Below are 21,387 nucleotides of genomic sequence, written 5' to 3'. Positions count from 1 at the left end.
ATTTTTCCTGCTTGTTTCCCATGCTGTGTGTGTTTGTGTACAGTCTTTGTTTGCTTTCAGGAGGGAGGCAGAGTATTCCTAGAGTTGGCCGTGCCACCTTTTTTAAAAATGATCCTGGGTTTGCTCTTTCTCCACTGTTACCAAGAGCCCTAACCCACCAGAGGGAAGGGTGTTCCAAGTGCTGGAGTGCAGAGCAAGTAATAGGATTTGGGCAGATTCAATTTCTGTCCGTAGATGCGCTGACATAACTTGTATTTACAAATAGTTATTCGGTACGTTCAATGGATATGTGGACATAAATGGATTTATGTGTATTGAGATGTCATTTCTTTACAAGATGAATCAGCCGCTGAAAGCTGGCCCCTCTGTCATTGCATTTTTGTCCTGTTTTCAGCTCGAGGAGGGGATAGAGCTCTTAATGTACTTAGTCCTGGAAACCTGATCTTATTTGCCTTAAATACTGAACAGGTTAGTTGAGATAAAAACTTAGAAAACGTCCATGAAAGTAGAATGAAAAGTAGGAAACTAACAAAATCAAAACAGAAACACAAAAATGAAAACCCTTATCCTTTCTACCTTAAAAGAAAATAAAAATAAATGTATATAGTTGAATAAGAAGATTAAGAAACTTCATATGGCTGTTTAAGAATAATAATAATAAAAAAAGGGGGTGGAGAAAGTCAAGAAGAAACAATTTCTATTGACTTGTTATTTCTTTTTGGAAAGGTCGCTGAAAATTTACACAGTGACAAAGCAACAATCCAATTAGTATCTATCCACTAAAACTAATGTTAATATTTTTCAGATTCTCCAGACAAGTGGGACTGGTGTTCAAAATGAACTTCTCTAACTGAGTGCAGGGCAAAAGTTAACGCAGTTAGGAGTTTCTATAGCAATTGCTGCCAACTTTCAATACGTAAAAGAAACAAGATGTAGTTAAGAACTACCTTTAGATTTATTTTTTTAAGAAGAATCTTCTTTTAATTCTATTTCTGATAGCTGTAAGAGATACAATTTGATCATGAGAGTAAATCTTAAAATCATAGGAGCCCCTTTATCTAGCACTTAAAAATTTTCCCAGTGCAAAATAGTATTTAATTAATTGTCATTACATAGGAATTATAGAATTAGTGAGTCTAACGTTTCATTTGTCATTCATTTCTTTAAGTGGCAGTTAGTGGTACCCCAGAATTAAGTTCAGTGCATAACAACAAATTAATTACCAACCATTTTAAAGGAACATTAGTTAGAGAAATAGTGACTTTTATTTTGAGAAAAGAATCTCTTCATAAGGGGTTTAAATTACAGCTTTTCAACAGAGCAAGATAAATGGTTTTTATTAATATATTCATTCCTCCAGAAAGAAAGGTTGATGAGTAGTATTCTCTGTTAATTTATTTAAATATTTTAGCACTGAATTAAAATACCCCATAAGCAAAGCAATAACCTTTCACCTCCATTGTACATTTTCATTGTAGTAAAAGCTATGTATGAGTTGGGAGTGCTGGGTGAAGGATGCTGCCCTTGCAAGCTTCTGCCTCACTGAGGCTATAGGTGGAAATCATGAAATGGGTGGCTTAAAGGACAGCAAAAAAGGACAGTGCCATGCATGTGAACGCTGCTAAGACTTCTGTTCTTTCCTGAGCAAAAAAAGTTCCTAGATGAGTGATGGAACATCTCCTGTCTCAATCCTTTCATATGTGGCCACTACCTGTGGGCTTTTTGCTGTCTCAGTGCCTGACTTGAGACTTTGGGGTCTGATTTGCAGAAGTACTGAGTCCTCTCACAGCTGCAGCTGTAGTAATAGGGAACTATACTTTGAACATACTAAAGACTATGTAATGCTCAATGCTCAGAGCTGTCGGGTCCCAGGTATCTCAGATTGGGAGCAAAATTAGTAGGCGCTTTTGATCTTAAAGTTTCCCTGCCCAAATTCCTAATCTGCAATACAAGAGATAGCAATACCTTCTCAGCTCACCGAGATGTGGAAAAAAAATCCTTAATATTTTTCAAAAATTCAAATATTATGTAACTGAGTGCTGCTTTGGGAAGCTCATCAAAGAATAATGTCTTCAAGAGCTCATTTTGAATTCTGCTCAATATGTGAGTAATCTGGGGTACGTGTACACCTGGATTCACATTCACAAGTCCTAGTCCTCAAGGGGGACTTCAACCACCCTGCTATCTGTTGGAGGGACAGCACAGCAGGACATAAGCAATCCAGAAGGTTCCTGGAATGTGTTGGTGATAACTTCCTTCTCCAAGTGATAGAGGAGCCACCAAGGAGAGAGGTGCTATACTGCACCCAAACCATTTATGATCCTGTGGTTCCATAATTCAGCAATGCAAGGAACGCAAGCAGTCATCACTAACTGCTGCCTCTTCTCTATGCTGAACAGAACAAGGTCTTGTGGAAAGATTAATACTTGAATGTCTCACTGAAGACAGCATAGTTAATGTATTTCTAAGATGAGGGCAACTTAGTATTCCTCAGGCAACCTTAATTCTAGCATTTCAGAATATCTGAATGTTTCATTGAAAAAACAAGTATTAAGGCTCACTTGTGTGTGCCATTTTCTCATTTTAAAATGAAAACTGTAAAATGGAGATACTCTGTTGTATATTATCATGTTCTTATGAGTCATCAGTGCAATATAATTACAAGCTTTGTAGAGTAATTCTGTGTTTATGTACCTCTTTAATTATTACACATACGAAATATTAGATATAAGTGGGGGGTTCTATGACCATAGTGGGAGAATCATGATTTTTTCAGGCAGTTGTTAAAGTTGGAGCTCTTTAAATTGCAGTCTTTGCCTTCTTTGAATGTGTTTTCTGGGGAAATTCCCTACTCCTTCAAAAACAAATAAACTGTTCTGGTTTGTGCTGTTGGTCCTGGTGCAAGAGTGAACTGTTCTCTACTCTGTTCTGTGCATATACCTAGGAAGAGGGTTGTTATGGGGTTATCCTGCAAGACATCCCTTTGCAGTGAACATTCCCTTCATTCCTGGTAGTTAGCAGTACCACTCCTCACCAGCTGTAACTCCAGTAATGCATCAAGAGCTCATCTGTGGGATGCTGTTATGTTTACATGGGCACGTGTGTGTGGTACCAACTGGACATTATCAATATATCAGTAATTTAGTGCAGCACACAACCTGTGCGTGCGTCACTCCCCAGCCCAGCATTGGAGAGGTTGGCCAGTGTAGGTTTGCCATTGATGCACTTGATTCCAGCAGAACCAACTTGCTGCTGAGATTGTGCTGATGCAGATGTGCTTTCCTGATGAAAAGGTACATCATTAAGAAGAATCTCATCCAGTTTTATAAGAAAAACAAGTTTTACAAGTTCACTCTGTTGTGGGCACATTGCTGTTGTCTAAAAACCATATTTTGGGGTTGCACTGTTGTTGTCTAATAAATCAAGATTTTAGTTTTCATTTTAGCAAAAGCATGTACTTCCCTGGTTGCCTGTCATCCCTGGGAAAACTGTCTTGCATGTGAAATGGGATGTTTTGCTATTGATACACTTTGCTAGGAAATATTATTAGAGAGAGATAGCATAAAAGGGAGATTTAGAAGTGTACATTGAAAGACTACATATGAATTTCATTTTGAAGGTATAAGAACAGCAGTGGAATCTTGTCAAGATATTAGTCCCTGAGGGAAAAGCAAGTTCTTGTAGGATTCTTTTCCTTTCCTATTGATTTCATTTATTATAGTGTTCCTGTAGTCATGTCATTTTGCTAGAAAGAATCGCAGAGCATAATCTGCTTCACTTGTATATTTTTTTGGTTCTGCATCTGTTTCTGTTATCCTTTACGTGCCTTGCCAGCTTCGTGACAAGAGTGGACAAGAAGCCTGTTCAAAATGTACAACTAAGGTGCTTCCACAAATTATTTCAAGGGCCTCAAGTAAAACCTCTCCTTGTGTGTTATGTTGTTTTTATTAAGCTTTTCTTGTGTAATTTTTACTTTATTAACATGAGATTTTGTAATGTCACATTTCCTCAACTACAAATAGTAGAGAAGCTGCTAAGACTGTATTGTATGTAACTCCTTCAAACCAAAGTGTAATACAATTTGTGCTACTTTTTAGGAAAACATTGTTTTTCAGAAATAGATGTGCTGCTGCCATTGCTCAAGAATTTCATAGGAGTTAGAAATTAGAGGGGAAAAAAGTTTATTTGAACTTCGAAGAACAACAGTTGCTTCCTCTCAGTTCACTGTTTTATTTTCACCTGCTTCATATGGAGATGGTGGGTTAAAATTAGTCTGTAACTAAATATTACACTGGTAAGCAAGAATAGTATGTTGGTCTGGCTGTGATCCTGTAGTATTACTGGTGAATGAGATAAGCCGATGAAATACATTACACTATCTTTTAAAAAGTGGCTGTCCTGGTTTCAGGTAGGACAGAGTTAATTTTCCTCCTAGTAGCTGGCAGGGTGTTATGTTTTGGATTAGGATGAGAAGAGCTCTGATAACATGCTGATGTTTTAATTGTTGTAGAGCAATGCTTACACCAAGCCAAGGACTTTTCAGCTTCTCGCTCTGTCCTGCTAGCGAGCAGGCTGGGGGTGCAGCAGGAGCTGGGAGGGGACAGACCCAGGACAGCTGACCCAAACTGGCCAAAGGGGTATTCCATACCATCTGACCTCATGCTGAACAATATATAGGGGTGGCTAGCCGGGGTGGGGGGGCCGGCTGCTCGGGGATAGGCTGGGCATCGGTCAACGGGTGGTGAGCAATTGCATTGTGCATCACTTATTTTGTACACATTATTACTATTATTATTATTATTATTATTGTTGTTGTTATTAATTTTCCTGTCTTAATAAACTGTCGTTATCTCAACTCACAGGCTTCACTTTCCCGTTTCTCTCCCCGATCCTGGAGAGGGAGGGGGGAGGGTGAGCGAACGGCTGTGTGGTGTTTGGCTGCCAGCCGGGCTAAACCACAACAGTGGCGATAGGCATTTTGTGGAGTGCAAGAAGAGGGAGAGAAGGACAAGAAAGTATTCAAAATGCAATTTCTATTGTATTTGTGTCACATGAGTTCCTAAATCATGAAAGGTTGCTAAAAATCATGAAACTAACTGAAAGAAATCTGAGAGAGAAATCCAAAAGAGAAGTTAATGTGTGGTGATTATTCTGACATGCAGGATTATTGTTCTCTGTCCTGTAATCATACAGGAATGCTTATTTCATGGTAAGAATTCAAGCTAAAATTGAAACATGGGGTCCAGTTCATCTCATCTGGTTTACCTGTCTAAAAGTTAAGTGCTTTATCCATACATGTCTTATGATAATGAATTGCCATTTGTGTTTCTCATTCCCCATTTACAGTAGAGTTCAAGAGACCAACTTAGACCAGATACCTAGCAACGTGTACTGGTGAAGAAGCTGAAGGCATCCCCTAGAATGATGCTTCTGCTCAGCATCTTCTTGCAGATATCCTATGCATTTTACAGACATCTCTACTTTCTCCTGAAAGCATCCCAAAATGTAAGAAAAACAGATTAGTAGCCATCAAGTTGTTAGTGAGCTGGTATAATTTCAAAGGATGAACTGAATAAGAGGGAGAATTGTTTTGTCTTGAATGTAACCCATCAATTCCTGCCCCAGAAGAGTGCTGGGAAGTACAGCACAACCCCACCATGTCGCTGGACAGGCATTGGATTAGGCAGAACTTGAGTACTTTCCCACAACACGCAGTTCAAAGGATCGTGGCCACACAGAAGCCAAGCCGTACGCTACAGACTAAAGAAATTTATTTTTAAGTGCAAGTGTTGCTCCATCTTATTGTTGCTGGGAATATGTGAGAAGAAATAGAGGAGATTTCAGTCTCAGGCAGAAGAGCAGGCCGTGGCTCACTATGCCTTTTCCCAAGGTACAGAACCAAGAGTTTCCTGAAATGTCCATTATTGCTATAGCTGTATGCGTTCTGCTTTAACCATGCTCTGTGTGCAGACTGTACGTGAGACTAGTTAAACATCCATAGGTGTTTTATAGGTGCAGACAGATACTTGCAAGTGGTCATATGCCAGCTGGAAGGATTATATTCAGGAGTAATGTAGAGACAAGTTCAGGAGGACCCTATGCATCTACATCATTCTCTCGCAGTGTACGATCTCACATACTACTTACTTCCTGTAATTATATATTTAAAGCTCATCCGTATCTTTGGATAACATGAAACCTATTGACAGAAATTATTTTAACCAATAATATTCTGTGGTTGAATTTTTTTAGACAGGAGATCAATAAACAGGCATGGCTTGGAAAGCCAATCTCTCTATGAGATATCAGCAAGAAAAGCCTTTGGAATCATTGTAGCACAGGAGCGGTGGAGTAATTCTGTGGTAAGAAAGGAGAATTGGCTTTAATGCTTCTGATCAAAGATTATTCAGCCTGTGCTACATGATGATACATTTAGCTTCATCTTGCCTGCTGCAGTTTTGGAAATAAATGAGTTGTGTGTACTTGGGACCTTCAGAATCCAATCCTAGCGACAAGGCAGGTGGTGCCTACGTGAATCATGGCTTTTTTGATTTTTTTCTGAAGAACAAGTTTGTGGCAGAAGAGTGTAGAAGTTAATTTGTAAACCTTATCTGTATGTTAATTTCAGAAAATGTAGAGCCAAGGACCCCCAGTCAGGAGTCTGGGGCGTTATTAGGATAGGTACTGTAGAATCACAAAATGCAAGATCAGTGCCTGAATGTAGAAGTTGAATTTACTGTGCAGTTTCAGAGTAACCATGACTCTGTGCTGCTAGGAGCTGAACACAGTTTCTAACCTTTTGATATGTACAAGGGTTCTGACTGTTCTGATTTTTGAACAGCATCAAACAGAAGCTAAACAGTATTCAGTGCTGTGGTATATATAAACTGCTGCCTCTGTATCTTTTGGGAATGTCTTAATCTCTTGAAGGTTGTATCACATTTATGTTGTTGTTCCTTGCTTTGCTAGTTGTTTTTAAAGAAAAGACCATTTCTAAAGATGCTAAACAGTCAGTGTAGGTATTGGTGAGCTTTTGGGGAGAAACTTTCATCTGGGGACAGTGAATATATATGAGCGAATTTGTCCAGCTGTATTTATGAGCCTGAAAAATGAGATTCATAATTGAATTTTTGAACTATACTGTAGACTTATTTTTTCCAACAAATGGCAGTCCCTTGTGTATTTCTATATGACTTACATTTTTTTCAAACCTATATGGCCACAATGTCTAGGGAGATTTAAGAGTACTTAAAGATATTAAAAGACCCAACAACCCAAAAATTCAACTTTTCCCTGAATGAACAAAGCATTAAGAAAGGAAATGGAATTTGCTTTTACATGCTCAGAACAAAAAGAGCAGTACTGAAACCTGCAGGCAATGTCAGGGGAAATAAACCCATGGAGCCAACCCTTTTTTGTGGTCTGTGACATAAATTAAGAAAGCAAATTGTACTGCCCTCCATGGAGGGTGTCCAGTTTTGAGATATCTCTCTATAAAGAGGGAAAAAAGAAAGGAAAAAGAAAACCAAGCAAGTTATTTTTTCAGATCTGTGAGCTAAAGTACAGAGAAAAAGAAAAACCGTATACCGTGTTTGTAGTTAATGACTAATATCTTGCATTGCACTTGGAAATTAAGTGGATACTTTATCTTTCATCATTTGAAAGCTTGAACCTTACAGCAGTGTGTGGTTACGAATATCGAAAAAATACTTGAATTTTTAAGTAAAATTCCATTTAATGGTAGTTTTTGTCATTGAATCTGTTGGGAGTGCTTAGAAATATTTGTTGGAATGGGAGACGTGGACTCAGGCATAGAGAAGCAGATGGATAGGAGCAGGGGAGAAGGAATGAGGAATTGATAACTTCGGAAGCAGAAAGACAAAAGAACTGGAAAATAAAAATGACAGACTGAGGTGAAAAAAAAAAGCTTCTTCTTTGGTTTGTTCAATCCTCCTCTTGCTAATCAGGTTCTCCTGCCCTTCTCCACTCTAGTCATCCATCTCTCCTGACCAGAAATGTTTTCCTCTAAGCTATTTGGCTTGATAGAATATTAGCAAAAATGGTAAAATGTGTGTTAATTACATATTAAAAGAAAGTTGAGTCTAGTGGATGGCTTCCCTTGATAGAAATTTTTAAAATAGGCTGTTCCTTTAGTATGTACCAAACTATTTTGATTGTGGAACAAAAATAAACATAAATATTAAAAACTCAATCAAAGCCTTTAAATTTTTTTTGCTTAGTTTTCAAGTGAAGCGAACAAAACAGATCAGTCTGACCCAGGAGACAAAGCTGTGGTCTCAAAGTGACTATTATTGTTGGAAAATTATTCCACATTTGAGATTTAGAAAGATAAGTTCTTTTTTCCGCAAAATAGGCATAATTGAATGTTTACTTCTTTTCTCGAGTTCTTGAGGAGTGGCTTACTTAGCATGCACAGTCTGAAAGCCAAGTCCTTATTTTAGAAGGTAATTTAAACTGGATTGCACATGGGAGCCTGACTACATCAATTTAACAGAGTTAGAGGATAATATGACAGTTTTGATTTTTGCTTCTGCTGAAGAGAGCAGTTCAGAAGGAAACTTTAGTAAGGTTTTTGGCCTCAGTTTCTTACTATCCAAGCCACCTGACCTTGTACTTCCATAAGCTCTCCTTTACTGGACTCACACCTTACTATTTACGTGTTTTTTTTCTCCGCATAAAACCTTGGACTCCCAAAATATGGGAGTTGTATCTGAAGTAGGAAACAATTTTAAATGATTTTCTAATACAGGTAAACATAGTTTACCTCATTGCTGTGGCCATCATGTAGAATATGCATTCTTAGTCTATAATAATAAGCAAATCTTTATTCTGCAGGAGCTGTTTTTCAAACCCTTGTTCTTAAGATGTCCATTAACCACACAAAGCTCAAATGTGGACATAGGCCTTTGTTTCAGGTCTGAAGTTTCGTGTGAACTCACAGTAAAATCTAATGCTCAGGTAGAGAGCTCTTTGGTGATCTGTTGAGGTACAACTGCTGAATGTGCAAATAGAGAAGAAGACAAAGGAAGCTGAGGATAATGAATAAGAACAAATAGTTGAGGTACCATTTGGAGATGGCTGAAGTGTTACTGTTTTGCATGGGAAAGTAAACAGAAAAGATGTCTGAGAAGAGGGTAAGAGCATGTGGTTGCAACTGAGGCTTGTGAAGCACACTTCCCATTTGGAGGTGTTGTGCATTGCTAGATAGCAGCTGTGGCCAAGGTTTTGTTTCACCTGTTTTCTCTGATTCGTGCGTGGGAGGAAGTCTATATCCTTTAATTTTGGTTTCTCTTGTCCTGTTTTCCATTGATGAATCAAAGCAGTGTACTGTAAGGCCATACTTTATGCTGTGCTTCATTCAGTGCAGTTGTTGAGCCTGTGTTCGGGGCTGCCTGGGTTCATTATGTCTGTAAATTACTTTCAACTCAGTTTAAAGCACTGATTTGTCTTATAAAACATGATATGTAGTGTCTGTATCCTTGAGAATCTGTTCACCTCTCTACCCGCCATGAATTTGTTTCAGTAACAGACATGGTTTGGACCGAAAGCAGGAGACTAAATTCAGGTATTTGTTTCTAGACCCCATCCCAGCTTTTAGCTACACCCACTTTGGATACATTCCTTTCTGGGCATTTTGTGAAGAACACCTTGTATGCAGGCTGTTGGATGCTTCTGACTTTGGCTCAATCCAAGATCAAAATCTAATTTCTTTCACTTCTCAGTAACTGCTGAGTATAACAATTTGAAGGCCCAATTTAGGCTCTGTTGAAAGTAAGATTTCTTTATTGGCAGTTTTACAGGAGTTGCAAAAATTGTTAAATAAAAGCCAGCATAGATATAAAAATAAGCATGACTGAAGTGTATAACAAAAAAAAAAAAAACTTTTGTCAACCTGTTCCTAACACTGTATTGCAAAATATGCCTTAAAAATCTTGTACTGTACAAAATGTCATGTCTTACTCTCCTTGTGAAGTTCAACATTTCTGTCTGTGGGTATTTCTGAGGATTCAGTGGATATAATCCATGAGTTCTAGTGGGTGACTGTGTATGTCTCACAGAGGAATTATGAAGCTTCCCATCCTGGCTGAAGTACTTTAAACTAGTAATAGTATTGTAAGACACAGACAGTAAGTGGTTGATATTAATATGATGGAGTGCTCTTGTAGTTCTAGCTTTATCTTTGAAGATTAGCAAATAAATGTTGCTTTGACTTTATTTTCTTTTCTTTTTTTGCATTTCAGTTGTGAATTAAATATGTTTGATCAAATTAGCTTTCATTTAGCAAAGTTTTTTGGAGAATGGCTTGATTGGTCTAGATTTAAGTAGGTTCGTTGATTCTTCTGGTCTGAAAGCTTAGGGGCAGGACACTTAGACGTGACTTCTCAAAGAAGATGGGTTCCCTTGTAAGACAGTTGTAATGATCCAACCTTCTTTTTCAGTCAGATGGGACTGTGTCAGCTGCTAGTGTGGGAAGCCAGTCAAATTGTTTTATCCTTTCCTTTTCCATCTTTGGCCACCTGACATGCAACACTTCCAGCAATTTTATTCTGGTGGGTAGTCAAGTTTTTCATGCCAGGCAGCAGGAGCCTGGCAGCATACAAACCTTTGAGGGCTAGATGGGGAAAGCTTGACTGTCAGGAATGCTTTCTCCACTGGGCTGCATTATTTCAAGTAGTGATGCTATATTTGCCTCACCAGGTCCCTGAAATCTGCCACTTTGGCTAGGTCTCTTTGTTGGAACTTCAACCTGATTTCTGTCATGTTTAAAGTTACTTGTGTTCATTCATTTTTTCATGTTGACTCACATTAGCTCAACTTTTTCATGTTCTACTTGCCAAAATCCAAACTATATAAAATATATATGCTATAAAACGTTTTGGAGTGGTCTCACCCACCAGAATAGTTAGCTGCACGTTTAACTTTTAATTTTCAATCAGAATGTTCAGGACTGTGCTTTAGTCTTGTTGAGTTCCCCAAGGTAATTCTAAAAATGCTTTAAGTTAATTATATTCTTAAATGCTACACTGACTTGGAGGTTTACAAACAGGAAGTTGGAGAAGAGACCAGAGGCAAAATAAATGAAGATGCGGGGCGTAGTGGAGATTTATTTGTTAGTGCTGATTTGAGGAGGAATTCCAATAGTCTGCATTTTTCTTTCATCTGTCTGAAGAGAGGGGAATTCTTCACTGATATGGACTTCTGGCACTTGAGAAGTTTGTGTTCTGAAGGCTGATAATTGTATAAGGATCACCCAGCAGACAGGTGTTTATTCATAGCTCAGATGCCAGTGCTCTGAGCTGCTAGGCAGATAGCTGGGTAAAATTTTGTATGTGTGATACATAATGCAAAGTAGTATAATGTGACCTAGTCCTCCTAAAAAAAAGAAGTTGATATAAAATGAAAACATTCATTACTTAATTAAAATGCATAGCAAATCAATTAGGTATGAATATTGTATGTTAACCTTAAAGTGTGAGCTAAAAGAGTTACAATGAAAACCATTCTTGTATCAAAATAATTTAAAAGCACAAGACTTAGATGTAAGGCTTTGCCTTACAGAATACGCACCCATTCTGCTGATCTTCTGTCATATCCATTTTGTTTCTCTCAGATCTATGAGTAATCATCAGTAATGTGGGGAAGGAGAATCAGCAACCCCTATCATGCATACTAACTTAAATGAGCATCAATGAAACAACTAACACTGTTGCTCAACCTGGCATCTTTAGGTGTCTGATTGAATGCCCCTGTGGGGATGCAGCAGTGTTTTTTTCAGGACCCTCATAGCTATTGCTTCAGCTGATCTACTTAGCCCTGAGGGAGGGGGATGGATTGTGTTAATCAGACAGCAGAAACTTCCATACACGTATGAACAGGAGTTTTGCTACTGATTCGTGAGTTGATGCTCTAAGAAAGACAAGCTGGACTTTTGGGGAAGCAACATCATTGCAGTGAATTATTCCTCTTCTTCCTAGCCATAAGAATATAATTTTTTTCCTCTATACAGGAGTATGGAGAGAAAAAGTATTTTCAGCTCGGAAAAAAAAACAGTTACTGGTTTACACTTATGAAGCTTAAAACCTTTCCCAGGCATTAATTTTCAATACATTCTGTGTAGTGGCTATCTCTTCTCCATAAATAATTCAGTTGACAATGGGGAATATTGCAGTTCTTCATATAATGTTGCATGGATTATAGGGTCAGGTTAGCTCAGGGACGGTTGGTTGGTCTAAGCATATCAGTTCAAGCAGCTCTGCCATGAGGACATAAACTGGTACCTCTTGAGTTTGTGCCCGCTCCTCTGTTTCTCAGGAATTCCACAGTTCAATATTTAAGCTGTCTGCTTTAAAATGTCAGGAAGTGCAAAGTCTTACCTATGAGTACACTAGGAAGGACAAGGCAGAACATCCAGACTGCTCTGGGGAGTACTGATACAAAGTTGACTAAATTCACGTGGCAGCACAATACTTCTGAGGTTCTAGATCAGGCACAGGTGGGTTCTGCTGGTGACCTGGTAAATAAGTAGATTCAGGTTAATTAAAAGACTCAAAGTGATGACTGTGTCTCTTTTTCCAAACTTGTTATGCCTGCTGTTATTTAAGCAGGGCTCTGAACTGTTCCCTCTCATCATTGAACATGACAGCGTACCCCAGAATACCATCAATCCCCAAATAATGGGAGCACTCTTGTCTCCTTTCTGATAAGAGATGGGAGTCAGAAAGTAGAGTTCTGCCTCCAGCCTCCTCCGTGATGGTAGGGAAGTTGCGAAGTTCAAGCTTCCAAAAAATTTGCTAAAATTAATACTTGGAGCGGATGGTGGGGTGGGGGGGGTGCAGGTAGAGCATTGGTCTAATGACATAGCTGTGGGATGCACAGTGATATATGACTTGGGAGCTCACTGCTAGTGCTGATGGGAAATCACAGAATCATTAAGGTTGGAAGAGACCTCCAAGATCATCTGGTCCAACCATCCCCCCACCACCAATGTCACCCACTAAACCTTGTCCCTAAGCACCAGGTCCAACCTTTCCTTGAACATCTCCAGGGATGGTGACGCCACCACTTCCCTGGGCAACCTGTTCCAATGCCTTACTACTCTTTCTGAGTACTGAACACAGTACTCGAGGTATGGCCTCACCAGAACAGAGTACAAGGGGACAATCACCTCCCTGGTTCTGCTGGCAAGCCTGTCACATGTGCACTTTCAGCCTAAGTGCATTTATTAAGGCATTTGTTTAAATTTGAAAAAGCTGTGAGCCTTTGCAGAGTTGCTGGGCTCTCAGCTTTGTTGAAAATTGGTGGGATGATGCCTAAACATGGAGATGGTTCCTGATGTTGAAAAAAAACCCACTGTTTAATAACTCAGTGTTTCTGCTCTGTAAATTAAGAAGGTATGAATATTTCCTGACAGAAATGTTGCATCATTAATATCTGTAAAGCTCTTCTGTAGGAAATATTCTTGTCTTTTTATATTTAGTGCTGCATAACAGAGACTTTTGTATGTGGAGGGGCGGTGGCTTTCCGTGGGGGCCGCAGCCCAGGAGCTCCCTGGTTGGAGGTGTGATGCCAGCGTGATGGGGCCTTGAAGGCCATTGCCCTGCTTCTTCTAGGTGCCTCAGAAGAGGCAATTTTGATCCTCTCAAATGTTGACAATGATGTTAATGCTGCATAGGCTTGGCTGGTCTGTCAGCCCACATGAAATACCCTGAACAGGAAATTCATGGTTACATATCTTGTAAAACACAGTCAAGTTGGATGTGAAGCACTGAGCTCTGAGCATAGTAAAGTGTTGTGTAATGTTCTGCAGCATTTCTCAGACTCTGAAACTTTGGACGCAGAGAGCAAAGGGTGCAGCTTTATTCCTACTTTTGAGTCCTGGACTCAGTGATATGCCCAGTCTTGCTGCTTGGGATGTGTCCATAAGCCTGTAGATCTTTAATTTGCCAATTGCTTGCAGGCTTTTCTGTTTTGCCATTCTACCTTTCTTTTTTAATTTTCTTGGGAGATAGGAGAACGTTTTATCAGCAATTTTTCATGTTGTGAACTTAAGCTTTTGAATTTTTATCTTGTTTGTTTGTTTATTGCAGCTGGCGCTCAGGATAAAATTGGCTGGGCATTTGGCTTGGGTTTGGAGAGGCTGGCCATGATCCTGTACGATATTCCTGACATCCGACTGTTCTGGAGTGAAGATGAACGCTTCTTGAAGCAGTTTATTGTGCCTCACATTTGCCAAAAAATAAAATTTCAGGTAAAGTAATGTGTATATGAAAATAATTTTCTGTCAGTAAGAAGTGCGTGTAGCCCTAGAGAATATCATACAATTAAAATTCTGTGCCATTAACAAATTAGGTTTTAAAGCAACAGCTTTTCAACTATCATGATTCACTGATAAACTGCAAAAAAAAAAAAAGGCTTTTGATGATAACGTTTTTTCAGCCAGATAATGTTCTGAGTTGCTGCTGATACTCAGTGAATATCTCTGTTCTGAGTAATAATTAAGCCTGTATTTAAATTCTAAATCTGTCCAGAATAGAGATTGATTTAGGCCTGTGTCTGAATTGTGTATATTCTTGAATTGGGGCTGTAATTCTCTATCATTATAAAAACCTGTTTGATGCCAACCCTTCAAATATTGTAATACATTCCCAATATCCCCCTTTTGTTTTCACTCTGAGTTCGTTGAAGTCCTTGTGAGTTGCACTGTTTAACATCAGCAAAATGCTTTGTGAACACACACCAATGTCTTCAGTATGTTGGCTCTTTCCTCCAAGTGGTAGTGGGGGAGGAGTGCAGGTTCAACTACTGTTTCTTTTGTAACTCCTCTCCTGAGGCTTCACTTGCTTTCAAAGCTGGCAACTTATCTTCCTTCTTGTAGTAGCAAAGTAATCAAGCATAACTGGATTGAGTGGAAGTGTTACTTCCATAATGTTCTTCTGTATCATCACAGGAAGGTTTAAGTCAGCTGTTATCACCCGTCTTTGGGAGAGTTGAGCTGACAGCTGTGTAGATGTCTGATAATGTCTGAAGTAGTAAAGCGTCAAAATGCTTATTGCTGCTGCCTTTTACCATTTTCCTTGCTTTGTGAACAGCTTGATTATGTTTTTTAACAATTGAAAATATAAAAGGGGAAATCAACAGTGATAATGCTGAGATGATATTTGAGCAGTCTCTACATCAAATCAGTAGCAGCATCCATTTTTGAGTTCATAGCAGTTCTGGCACATCTTCTCTGATAGAGGCAGAATGTTGTTTGAGTAGATTTTTTTTCTTTTTGCTTTTGTGATGCTGGTGATGGGGCAGTCAGATCGTAGTTATCACTTACAGAAAGAAGGCAGGTTTTGCCATGTTTCTTGAAGGTGGGTCTGTCTGTAGGTTTCCTACATCTTCTACAGAATGTTATTCTTTTCAACAAAGGATGCTCAAGTGTCCTTCATTTCAGCCTGTATCTTTCTGGTTGTCATTGCTCCTGAGGAACATGGATTGTGGCTTGGTTTATAGATTGCAGTCTGATCTCTGATGGAACTAAAATGAGGTTTCTTGCTTTCTTTAAAATTGAGGATCAAAGTCTCAACCTAATATTAATGGTAGATTGGGTTTTTGGGAGAAGGCTCAGATTGTCAGGATGAAATGATCTGATGGTGAAGGTGAGCCAGAGAGAGGACTGAGTGACTGCTTCTTTAGGTTGTGTATCATTTTCATGTTCAGCTTCAGATAAAGTCAGGAGTAGTGAACCAATCTGAAGGTAACAGAGGGGTGGGTTACTATGGTAAACTCAGAGGAAAGAGCAGCTTTTAGGAAGCTGAAGGTGATAGAAATGTTCTTCTTTTCTTTCTTTCCCTCCTCTCTTTCTTTCCCTCCTCTTTCTTTCTTTCTCTATTTTTTTCCACTTGCTGCTGTTTGGTAACATTAGCTGAGCAGCATGTGTTTTTTCACTTTTTTGCTTGTTAACTGCATCATCAACAGGAGAGTGGTGACAAGGTCTTTAAGCATTTCTTTTTGCTGAGCAGGGTTATTTTCAACTGGCATTGGTTCAACTTGGAATGAGGAGAGAAGTTCTGCATCCTAGAAATCTGATTATTTGATGTTGTAGAGATAGTCATGAAATTGAGCCTTGTTGGTTGAAACACATTTTGGAGTAATAACATGATTCAGGAGATGTGATGCAGTTCCTTCAAGGAAAAGGAGCTATCGGTTGCAACTGTGCTCTAACTTGGCCATAGAGAAGAGCTGGAGTAATGTTACTGGCCAATTAGCTGTTGCTCTATCACATTAATGCACTGGCAGTTGTCATATCCCAACAAATAGGCTAATGAAAAAGTGGAAGAATTAGGGGATTAAGGAGTGTGGGATAGGGATGGAAAGATAAATTGAGTCTCTTCTTTCTCCATTCTAAAGAAAGAATCTGGCCAATGTTTCAGAAAGTGTTTTTTTTCCACTGGTGTCAAACATTTCTCGGTACCCTTTTAATTTGTTTCCATTTTCTTTCCTTCTTTCCTTCTTTGCTTCTTTCCTTCTTTCCTTCTTACTTTCTACCCCATAAAAAACGCACACATACTCCACTTGGAAGTCCTGTTTTCAGTTTTGGCAGAATAATTCTCCCTAATCCTTACTTTATATTTTTTAACTCTGTCTCTCAGTATAAAAGGTGACTAGTGTCAAGCTTGATTTTTTGTCGTTGTTGTTGTTGTTTAAAAGAAAGCCTGTATCCACTTTTCACCTGGTGTCTTATATTGAGGCTTTCGAACTCAATGCGGAACATACTGCCAGAACATACTGGCATTGCATTTTTTAGGGTAAGTGACTCTTCAAATGAGAATATTGTGAAATAATATTCAGTGCTACCATTAGATCTTGGGTGATGGGAGTTAATAAGCCAGTTTTTCTTTCTTTCTGTTCTCTGTTATTTTTCAGTTATGCTGTAAAACCAAGTTAGCAGACCTTCTGCACCTGACTGCTTTCTAAAGAGACATAATTAATGAATCACATGGTTTATTCATATTTTATTTGAAAGAAAACTTTTAGGCTGTCTTGCAGTGTTGATGTTTAAGAAATCATGATGGATATTAGAAAAGTGTTTGATTTTCTACAGGCAAGGCCATGCAGTATTTTTCAGCCTGACTGAACTGAACCAAGATAGACCAGATGTTTTGAGAGCCTTTCATTACACAGATTGAATCCTACAGTTCCACAAGGCCTGGGTAAATGTCCATTCTTCATGTGCTTAAGTGAGATAGACTTCTCAACCTTCTGATATTCCCCCTATCCCTTCTTATAATCTGATTATCCACCAACACAAGTATTTTTCTTTCTGTTCATTAAAATGTTCTTCAAACAGATGAAGGCCACAGTGAACAGCAGTAACCTTTAATAACAGCTGGGCTAAATATACTCTTGTTCAAAAATGGAATTTAATTTGAATATTTTCTTGAGACTTAAAGTATGTTTTCAGCCTTTTAACAGCCTGAATGTGTCAGGCTTCTTCATGTGTCATCAGTTGATCAATTTATGCATGTAGGCTTCAGTGGGTCAAAAAGCTGCCTAGAAAACTGACAGTGCTTGTACCATTGCGGTCACTCAGCGAAGCAGTGTTAGAGGGCTGCTCCCCACAGATCAGACTGTGGTGTTGATGAGGATTACCTAAACCACTCCAGCTATAATTTGACACAAGTCACAGCAGTGTGGGGGATCAGAGGCTAGTTACTTGCCTTCAGTCACTCATGTGTAGGGCTACTGTTCAGGCTGTGAAATGAAAAGCTGAGAATGGACAGGGCAGGAAAAACTGAGCACCTGCAAGGCGTAACGTAGTAAAACAATGGTTTGGATCTGATCTAGTATGCTGTGTTATATTTCTGTTCATCAGAGCTCTGAGGAGAGCTGCATGTATTTGCTTTTCGTTCAGTTATGAGCCTGAATTCTTATAAGAAAAAGATGTGTCTGTGGGCTGACAACTCTCAGGTACAAAAATGAAATGACATTTAGGGAAGGAAGACACTCACAGTTCAGATGAAGTGCAGTGTGCACAGAGGTGTTGATTAAGACGAATGGACTTCAGGACAGTTCCTGGAACCTCCATCATTGCACTGCCACAGCGAGCAAGTGGCATGTCATGTCAATTGACTGCTGATGCATTTTCTCCTCACAAAGTCACTTTCATCTGATACTGGCAGTGGTTGCTGCCGCTGGTGTGGTTTTAAATAATTATTTTGATCACAGGTGAGCCCTGTGGCCCAGACTGAGGTCAGACAGAAGTATGTTTATATTGTTCTAAGGAAAACAGTAGTACAGAGGGTATCTGGACCAGATTCCTAGCTAAAATGCAGACCCCCCTGTGTGAGATTATAAGAGTTTCTTTCTCCTTGTTCTCCTTGTTTCTGTGTTATTTATGATATTCTGCAATAGCCCTGCTATATTCTGCAATAGCCCTAGCACCACCAGCTACTCAGCACCCCCTTCCATCACCTTGAGGGGCTGTTCCTTCCTTGTATCTGCTTGCGCATGCAGTCTTTCTAGAGTCGGTTGTGTTTTATTTTTTTTTTCCCTCCAGAAAACTTAGCTTCTACTTAAAACATTAGACTTTACAACCAGGATCATTCTGATGGAGCCAGTATAGGCAGAACTCCCAGAACAACTCTGCTCAAAGACCTGAGGGGCCAGTAACCTTTGGCAGTGGAGTAAAGAGAGCTGACAAGCAGCTTGAAGTGACGCCCCATTCACCTCTAGCACAGCTGTAGTCAAAATGGTGTTTCTGGTCCTAACCTAGGAAACTGTCTGTGATTTGAAAAGTGAACAGTCAAGGTTAGCAGAGATGAGAAAAAGGATATCTTCATAAAGGTGTTGTGTAAAAAAAAGTCATTTGTTATACAGGAAGGAAAACAAGGTGGGCTTGCCTTTCTCCTATGCTAGGTAGCAAATGCTGAACCTCACTCACTTCAATTTGCCTTTGCTCAGTGTGCCATAAGGAATTAGACCCCTATTCTAATGACAAAGGATTTATCCAGTAGTCCAGTTTGCGCTGTTTGCTAAACACATGAGCACTCATGTTCCCAGTTACACAGTGCAACTTTTTTTGTTTGTTTGTTTCTGTGTACTTTTCGGTTTACTGAGACAGTCATCATCCCTGTGCATCTTTCTTGTGCACATACCTGATTGTTGCTGGGAGACAGGTAGCTTGTCCTGAAGCTGTAGAAGATGCTGAAAATAAAATGCACTTGCAGGTCTAGGGGGAAACTTCTGTATATCCAACAATCATAGTCTGTCCTTTATTCTGTGCTTGAAAGGGAGAGCATCTCGTGTAAGCCAGTTATTTCAAAAAAAATTGATCTTGCTACATTCACTGCAAAGAATGAGTCTGTCTGATCCATCATTAATATGCTATTCCCTATAAATTATATTTAGGTTCTTAGTCTGTGATTAGCTTTATTTTCCAATAAAAGAATAAATAGATTCACTGGGTGCTACATTTTCAGATATTTTTCATCAAGATTAGGTAACTCCATGCTTAAATGGTTATTCATTTATTATGTTTACATTCTAATAGTGCATCTATTAAAGAAAAATGCACAACCATTAGTATGTAAATTCAACTTGGATGTCTGAACAAATGGGGTACAGCCTCAATTGTGATTTATTGTCTAATTAGTTTTACTGTAATTGAAGATATATAAAGTGTGTTTGTGTGTGTGTGCATGTGGAGGTACAACAGAATAGATGACAGTGTGGCATAAATATTTTATTGGCCTGACTTTGGGAAGGTTGAATTTTCTTATGAATGACTTATGTAGATCATCTTAAGTGAATGTCAATAAAACCTTTACAGTGCTATGTATCATCTAAGGTTTGCCTGTATACTCTGCAGAACATTGCGAAGCTCTTTTTTCATTTTGGGTAGCAAGAGAAAGAAGACAAAAATACCATCTTCATTGTGGAGGCACTGTACTGAGCTGTGCAATTGAATTAGAAATTGCTTGATCATCAAGTCTTCTCTCATCAGGGTGTTGTCTCTTGTATCATTTGTAGCCGGTGCTGGTACTGAAGCTCCAGGAACGCGAGCCCTCTGGCCTCAGTCAGGCAAAGTACTGAAGCACATGCTGAGCCTTAAACTTGCAAGTAGTCCCATTTAAATCAATGGATTAGTTCCTGTTCTGAAAGTCAAGCATATCCTAAATGATTAAATAGTTTCAGGTCAGAGATCTCTTACTTCCTAGGATGTAACCAAGAGTGATCAGTGCCTTGTAGGGCTGAAACAGTGAAAACTTTGAAAACAGCTGTTATAGGCAGTAAGAGTTTAATGTGCCAGTCAGTCTCCAACCCATTCTGTTGCTGCGGCTTGGGGGCTTTTCCTTCCCAGGTGCAGAACTTTACACTTGTCCTTGTTGAATTTTGTAAGGTTCCTCTTGGCTTATTCCTCCAGCCTGTCTAGGCCCCTCCGGATGGCAACCTGGTTACTGAGTTTATCAGCCCCCAGTATTTGGTGTCATTTGCAGATTTTTTGAGCAAACACTGGATTACCACCATCAGGTCACTCATAAAGATGTGAAACAGGACAGGTCCCGGTATAGACACCTGCAATGCTCCACTTATGCTCTACTGGGAAGACATTAACAACTCATTAACTGATGTTCTCTAAGTCTAACCATAAAACTGTGTTTTTACAAATTTCTTTGTCCAGCCTTCCAGACAGTAATGTCCTAACTTGGGCACAATAATTCTTTCTGAGACAGTGTCAAAAACCTTTCTAAAATCAAGATAAATGAAATCTACTTTTCTCCCGCTATTTACTGGACCAAGAATCTCATCATAGGAAGTATTCAAGTTGGCCAGGCATGATTCAGCTTTGGTAAATCCATGCTGATTGGTCCCAATTACTTATTTTTCCTCTGTTTGTGCAGAAACTGGTTTCAAGAGGACTCTGTAGTTTTCCCAGGGACAAAGGTGAGGCTGACCAGCATTTAGTTCTCTGGATTGTCTCTTCGGACTTTTCTGAAGTCTGGCACAACTCTTATATTTCTCGAGTAGTTGGGGACCTCCCCTGATCTCCATGACCTTTCAAAGGTAATACAAAGGTGGTTTTGCCGCTAAGTAGTGTGCAATAGTGCTGTGGCCTGAATGCAGAAGCAGCACAAGGGAAAGGCCATGGATCAGTGAGGGAGGTGAGCAGCTTGGGTGGAAAGAGGAGCTTGTGCTAACTGGGAGTCTTCCACTTTTTCCTCCTCCAAGAGATCCAAAACCTCAGTCCTGGAGGGAAAGAAGGAAGGAGTCCAGAAGTAATTGAAAGAAAAGTCAAGGACTAGAGGAGAAATGGCAAAGTAACTTGGATGAACACATGCAGCTGTGCTTGTTGAATTTTTTTTTTGTAGCTTAGACTCC

General features: G+C 39.3%; 1 protein-coding gene across 29 annotated transcripts in view; it reads left to right on the top strand.

Annotated features, from left to right (window-relative positions):
* FARS2 (phenylalanyl-tRNA synthetase 2, mitochondrial) overlaps positions 1-21,387 on the top strand; it is a 258,563-nt gene that overhangs the window by 130,693 nt on the left and 106,483 nt on the right. For all 29 annotated transcript variants that reach the window (XM_050708627.1, XM_035560308.2, XM_050708636.1 and 26 more), the window contains one exon: positions 14,109-14,269. In XM_050708627.1, the coding sequence (XP_050564584.1) occupies positions 14,109-14,269 (161 nt within the window). The remainder of the gene's footprint in view (positions 1-14,108; positions 14,270-21,387) is intronic.

This window comes from Cygnus atratus, chromosome 2 (genome assembly GCF_013377495.2).
Source record: "Cygnus atratus isolate AKBS03 ecotype Queensland, Australia chromosome 2, CAtr_DNAZoo_HiC_assembly, whole genome shotgun sequence".
NCBI lineage: Eukaryota > Metazoa > Chordata > Aves > Anseriformes > Anatidae > Cygnus > Cygnus atratus.
Note: the sequence above shows the minus strand (reverse complement) of the source record. Positions and strands in the feature narration are given on the sequence as shown.